The 7,286-nt window shown below is 36.9% G+C and overlaps 1 protein-coding gene across 1 annotated transcript in view; it reads right to left on the reverse strand.

Moving 5' to 3' along the window:
- LOC134528825 (cell adhesion molecule Dscam2-like) overlaps positions 1–6,903 on the reverse strand; it is a 51,976-nt gene extending 45,073 nt beyond the window's left edge. The window contains exons 1-4 of the mRNA XM_063362490.1: positions 6,823–6,903; positions 4,178–4,475; positions 2,441–2,619; positions 1,213–1,362 (exon numbers count right to left, since the gene is read on the reverse strand). Coding sequence (XP_063218560.1) covers positions 1,213–1,362; positions 2,441–2,619; positions 4,178–4,475; positions 6,823–6,832 — 637 coding nt within the window. The 5' untranslated portion in view covers positions 6,833–6,903. The remainder of the gene's footprint in view (positions 1–1,212; positions 1,363–2,440; positions 2,620–4,177; positions 4,476–6,822) is intronic.
- Between the last annotated feature and the right edge of the window lie 383 nt (positions 6,904–7,286).

A 7,286-nucleotide genomic window follows, 5' to 3' on the forward strand; every position in this document is an offset into this window, starting at 1 on the left:
TTTGTAAGTTAGCTAATTGTTGACATCTAGCAGGTTCAGGCCTGAATGAAAATGTATGCCAGTTATCACTAATGGACTTTTGGTTTAAATGTGATCAGTGACTACTAAATGATGGTTTGGTTGTGGGAACAGATACATATTAGAGACGCATTGACTGTTTTCTCTCTCTGTACCTTAGTTCAAAACAGTTAAGTGCAACATTGAAATATGTAAATATAGGCACAGTGGCAAATACGGGACTTTTTTCGGGATTAAAGAGAAGGATTTGAAAAAGAAAAAATATTACAACATAAACACGTGTATTCAAAAAGCTTACATTGCTGTTGAAACTAACACAGAAACAGCAATAGGCGACGCAACTTCTAACACGGTTTTAACTGCAGGTGTTGTAACAACTCATGTTGCATCTCCAAAAATAACATACTAAATTCACTTATATTTTGCATATTTTTTTCTCAACTGCGGGCTCGTCCGCAAAAATATAGGCCCATGTCCTCGGGCTCATATATCTTTACTTCTAGGTGATAATTTGTTATTTTTATAACATTCGATATCGTTTCCATAAATCATTGCAACGATAACAGTTCTTAACTGTCAACTATAATAATTTTGAGACGAGGGCTTCGTTTATTTCCACTTTAAATTACGTAATGTTTTAACACAGGTCAGACGCATTTCGTTCTGCTGGGAAGTAGACACACCAGCGAATTAAAGTCAAGCATTTTCACTCAAACTTGAATAAAAATAATGATTTTAACTTTCTGCACAGAATTTGAAATTATTTAGGCCAAATGTGAAAACTTAACCTGAATTAGGTTGTTACCTCAGAGAATGTTGGTAGGTGGGTAGAAGGGGGGGGGGGGGGGAGGAAATGTGGTATACATATCCCCCTACCGGAAAAACTTAAAAAAAATCTATCATTAACACCAACAAAATGAATCAATTTTAAAGCTAACAGCTGAATGATGTTCTGCTTATGCTCCTGGTCTTAAATATCACACTTATAAAAATAGCATAACGTAAACAAAGCTATTTAACAATCATATGCTAAAATACGAAATAATAAAGGATAATATTACAGAACTAATTTAATTGATAAGTGAGTTCAGTATATTCATGTGTTTTGATACTAAAAGCTCATTTTGTAGTTTCTCAATCATGCATCTTTTAAAAAGAATAACTCTTGTAAATTGGGTTAGTAAGATTGTGTACCTGAAGGCCATTCCTCCATATTTTCATAAAAAATCTTGTAACCTCGAATAATGCCGTTTTGATGAATTTGTGGAGGAGGTGCCCAAGACAGCGATAATATTTGAGGACCTTTAGAGAAGCACTTGATATCCTGAGGAGAGGCTGATGGCACTGAAACAAATTAAAACAAATAAACAGTAGCTTATTATAAACATGATTGTAATATTATTTTTAATATTACCATAAACATTTGCTACACGTGATTTGATATTAAAAATGTCAGCAAAATTTTAGACAAAGAAAACTTAATTTAATTAAAATTTTCAATTATAAATAAATGATATATGTTAAAAAAAGAATTACAAATACATTATTAGTAATAAACTGTATTTTACAAATAGAGCGTTTCCGGGATTGTGCTTACTAAAAGGCTGAAATATAAAATTGTGCTTTCAGAGGTTCATCTAATTTTTTTTGTCTCGATGTTCGTTACTCTCCTTTTACTGTTTCCACAATGATATTCATTCACGTATATTTCTCTTCCAATTTTATAAATATTTCTATTTGTCTTTAAAATAATTTCTTTGACATGCAATACTAATTTTTATTTCATTTTGTGTGCCTCTGAATTTTCGTAATAATCTTTTCCGAAACACCTCTATATTTATTGAGATTTTAATGTCTCAAATCCACTTTTTATTCATATACTACATAGAAATACCGTTAGTATCATGTACTGTGGCGCTAAAGTTCAGCGATTCAAAGTCAAACTCCGGCCATGAAATAGTGAAATTGGAGAAATATACCCACCGGCACAGAGCTCAGAAATTGAGTGCCTCTGAGACGTCATATATGCGCGCGCGTGCGTCTAAATGTTTAAGTAAAAAAAGGAATAAAAACTTTTTTGCAAATAAATGTCACATTCCATTTTCTAGACAGAGCCAAAAATCTTGCTGAGATAGTTCAATATTATTCAGAGGCTGCTATTAGGGATTATGAAGTATCGTTGTAGAAGAAAAAAATCACAATATTTAGTGGTATCTTATAAACGTGTAAGAACTTTTCTGTAGTTATACGTTTTGCTATTTGTTCTATGCTTACTGTCTCAAATATTATGACAGTGTTAACACTCACCTAATACTTAATTAAACACATTCTTGTGACATAAAGCAAAATTATTTTAAGGTACCGTTTAGTATTAAGATGATGATTAAATATTAATTAATATTGTAAATCTCGTGTTACTTGCCATCTTCTAGAGTCTGGGCAATGATTTCTTTTGTCAGCGGTCCGGGACCTTTGGCGTTGAAAGCTTGTATAACGATTCCATATTCATGGTACTTCTTCAATCTTTTTAACACTGCTTTACACGAACAATTCATTTCAGCAGCAGACGTTGTGAAGTTATATCCACTTGCCAGACTCAACCTGTAAACATACATACACATTTTTTTTACAAACGTTAGACCTAAGTAACTTTTCAGTATATGATAACACAAGTAACGACTTTTGAGAGCAATTATTTTTTAAACTAAAGCAGCAGCACTATATAAATTTTTTCTACATTTCCCATGAAAGATCTATTGAAATACTAAATATAACTCATATATTACCATATTTTTAAAATTACAAAATTGGGTTATTTTATTCTATCTTTCATTAAATTATTCATGTCTATACAACAGTAAAAATCTGTCTTTAGTTATGAAAAGCCTAACTAAAACATATTTACTTAAGACTAATATAAAATTAATGTTCTTATGATGATGATGTTGATGATGAGTCGTATTACCCATAACTGGGTGTCGTAAACCTGGTTGAATACAGCCGTGATATCCTTATGCCTGCAAAAACAGGATAATTTTGCGGTGGTTTGCCTTTCTTTTCCGCGATATGAAGGTGAAAGAGACGTTAATACAAGCAGCACAGTCCTGAGCCCAGGGAGAAGGTTTGAAAAACCTCGGCCGGGAATCGAAAGCCGCCTCTTGGCCCACCAGCCAGACTCGCTAGCCACTAGAACCAGTGGGCGATAAATGTTTCAAATTAACTGCCAACATGCACCTAGAGCCGTGGCGAGGATTGAGATTGTTGATGACCTAGAACCATCGTGGTCAAGGTCATAAAAGATTGCCACCATGATGTCATAATCAAATATGGCCACTGTGACATCATTATCCAAGATGACAGCTGGCATTAAGTTCATCCAAGATGGCTGCCATGACAGCATACTCAAAGATGGTACCAGAGATCAAGGTCATCCGAAATGGCCAAGATGGTGGCCACCGATAATCCCAATACTCGCACTAGCACCCGGCTCAAGATGCCCCTTTTATATACTATTATTTATATAATCAAATTTTTTAATGAAAACATTTATTTGTCATCAAATAAATGCATTCTTATATACTACTTTAAATTAATAATTTTTGTGACAATTCTAAGAGTTGTACGTTTTAGTAATTTCTGCATGATTTTTATTGCCACTTGTAGAAATTCGCTCGAATTCTAACTTCAGAATTGCGGAATGAAGGGTAGATACAAGTTGGTTAATCTGACCTGCCAAGTGTTGTTCAGCAACTGGTGCACTGTAAGTGATTGGTTAAACATGAGCTCACGATGCACGTGTAATCAGAACATATATACCTACACATACAAGGTTTAGCAATCCATAAAAGTATGTTCATTTAGTTTGAGGGGGATTTTATTTTTCATTAAGTTTTCAGTACCTCAGTTATTGTTTAATTAAAATTATTTCCTCAATTAAAAAATATATATAAGTTTAAGAAATGCGCGGTTTTAACCGTAGCTTTGTAAGATTGAAATGGTCACTTTTCCAAATGTTAGTACATAATCAGATTTGAAATTTTTTAATCTTTTGAGAATTTGACACAAGATATTATAAAGTCACAAAATCAAGAAAGCATTCGTTGGTACTATGGGAATTTTAAATGGACAAATCTGTTGTGCTCGGTGTGGAGACGCTCACCCATGTTCCCTGTGGCCGATGTAGTATCCCAAAATCTCGCCGTTCCACAGGTGTTCCGGCGGAGGCCTCCAGGACACCTCGAGCTCGTCCGAGGCCACCGCGGCGACTGCCACCTCCTGCGGGTGGCCGGCGGGCGGCTCCTGGCCGGTTCGAACCAGGATCGCCTCGCCGGGTTCGCCCGAGCCCAGCTCGTTCTCGGCCACCACTCGGAACCGGTAGTCGCTGGCCGGCTGCAGCCCCGTGACGATGGCCGCCAGCTCCGTGCCGGCCGCCACGCTCTGCCAGTCCTTGTGCGTGTCTGCGGACCGAGCGCGAACAGCACGTGCGGCACCCGAGCAAACAGAACACCACAACAGTTGGAGTAGCTTGGCTTCTCGTCCTTGGCGAATAATTCACCGACGTTCCGGTCGACATTGCAGTCGCCACCATCAGGGAGCAGTTACCTACTGTAGGTAACTGCTCCCTGATGATGTAGGCAACTGCTCCCTGATGATGTAGGCAACTGCTCCATGATGATGTAGGTAACTGCTCCCTGATGATGTAGGCAACTGCTCCCTGATGATGTAGGCAACTGCTCCCTGATGATGTAGGCAACTGCTCCATGATGATGTAGGTAACTGCTCCCTGATGATGTAGGTAATTGCTCCCTGATGATGTAGGCAACTGCTCCCTGATGATGTAGGTAACTGCTCCCTGATGATGTAGGCAACTGCTCCCTGATGATGTAGGTAACTGCTCCCTGATGATGTAGGCAACTGCTCCCTGATGATGTAGGTAACTGCTCCCTGATGATGTAGGTAATTGCTCCCTGATGATGTAGGCAACTGCTCCCTGATGATGGCGACTGCAATGTCGACCGAAACGTCGGTGAATTTATGCCAAGGACGCGGCTACAACCCAGAAGCCAAGCTACTCCAGGCAATGGCCGTGAATGCCTGCTAACATTATCACCAGAAAAGTTATTTCAGCTGCTCACACTTTCAACAGCTTCTAAATTAATAGGTATCTCCAATCGCAAAGTTTCCTATACTCCCAAATGATTATGTAATTTGAATTGTGACAGTAAAGTATTTCCGTGAAACACAAAGGTCACATTACATAATGCACCAATATGCCACTGCTTCAGTACGTAACATCTTAACCCCGATTATGAACAGCCATAGTTACGTCACAAGATATTGAATCTGTCATGTGGTGTAAGGTTTCTGCTAGCGACAATATCTAATGATGTACCGAAAATATAAATATCAGTTGAACAAAACTAGAAAAAAATAGTAGAAATAATGCAACAATCTGTTCCCAGATTCCTAGGAAAAAAATAATACTAATAACAGTGAGTTTGTATCTATATTTCATTATTGTAACAATGGTCAAGAATATACGTAGTTTAGAGAGCCAATTGAAAAAAAAAATATTTTGATGAAACTGTTTAAGCATAGGTCCACACAAATAAACAAATTTTCTCAACATCAGTGCTATAAAAAATTAATTTTACTATTCTTTTGACCCTACCTACCTTTCTTTGTGACTAACTATTGTTAAAATTATACTTTTTTGCGCGAATACACTAAATTCTGCTTAGTTATAGTTTAAAAGAAAGTGTAATGCTATATTTAATTCACTTTAGTTCGTTTACTGTCATTTGGGTAACCATTTTACACACAATTAAGCATTTTCTTATTTCATATTATATAACTACCATTAAAACCCGTGATAAATTAGCGTCAGTATCGTCTGCAGTATCTCCAACGTGACGTATATGCGCATAGCGATACAAAAAATGTCCGCGGATCTGGCAGGCCTGTATACTAATTAGGCCATGGCTGTGTCTTTGGTTATCTTTGGTTATATGTGTGTATTTGTTAGCTAGTGCGTGCACTTCTAAATGCCTACGAAACAAACATAGTATGGAAGGAAGTATTAGGTCAAGTTCAAAAACTTATAATTAATGATAACTGTGAAGTGACAATGAATAAAAACCATAATATAGCTGACTATTTAAAATAAAGTGTTGAACTATGAGTATTAGTGATTGTTTTTACTTAACCGACAGCAGTTCTTATGTAGGTAGGTACGAAGTATAGTGAGGATTGCAAAATATTCATATATATAGTCTATATATGTAATCTATCTAATCTTATATCCAGTGATCAGAATAGGTAAAGTTTTAGGTAAACTCTAACAGGAAAACTCTACCTATTCCGATCACTGTATAAAACATTAAACTTTAAATTGCTCGAATAAATAAATACGTACATAGCAAGAATTTTTTTTATAAATGTATGAAAACCTAAATCTCTCGTATCTCGGATATGGCTCTAAAGATTTGGCTGAAAATTTATATTTAGTTAACTTTTGCTTTTCAAGTTTATCTAAATAGGTATCTTCCCTGAGGAACCACGAATTTACAAAAAATAAATTAAAATGAATAAATAATGCCGAGCATAGTTCGGTCGCCCAGGTACTTTACAGAAAAGAAAGCTTTAGCCACGATATGGGCTAGCTATATTCATGCTTAATTTAGATAGCAATCCACAACCATATATTAGAAAAATGGGGGACCAATAAAAGCTTAAAAAACAAAATAAATATAGGTGAATGTAGGTGTCTTTCTCCCAATCACTTAGTACAACAGAGTAACTTACGTGTTTCCATCTGGTACTGAACCGTGTACTGGAGCACATGATTGCCGCTGTCAGAGGGTGCATGCCAAGTTAGCTTCACCCTCTTGCTTCCAGAATCAAGAAGACGAAGATTTCTTTCTCCCAATCACTTAGTACAACAGAGTAACTTACGTGTTTCCAACTGGTACTGAACCGTGTACTGGAGCACATGGTTGCCGCTGTCTGAAGGCGCATGCCAAGTTAGCTTCACCCTCTTGCTTCCAGAATCAAGAAGACGAAGATTTCTTTCTCCCAATCACTTAGTACAACAGAGTAACTTACGTGTTTCCAACCGGTACTGAACCGTGTACTGGAGCACGTGATTGCCGCTGTCAGAGGGTGCATGTCAAGTTATCTTCACCCTCTTGCTTCCAGAATCAAGAAGACGAAGATTTCTTTCTCCCAATCACTTAGTACAACAGAGTTACTTACGTGTTTCCAACTGG

Source organism: Bacillus rossius, chromosome 2 (assembly GCF_032445375.1).
Source record: "Bacillus rossius redtenbacheri isolate Brsri chromosome 2, Brsri_v3, whole genome shotgun sequence".
In the NCBI taxonomy this organism is placed as follows: domain Eukaryota; kingdom Metazoa; phylum Arthropoda; class Insecta; order Phasmatodea; family Bacillidae; genus Bacillus; species Bacillus rossius.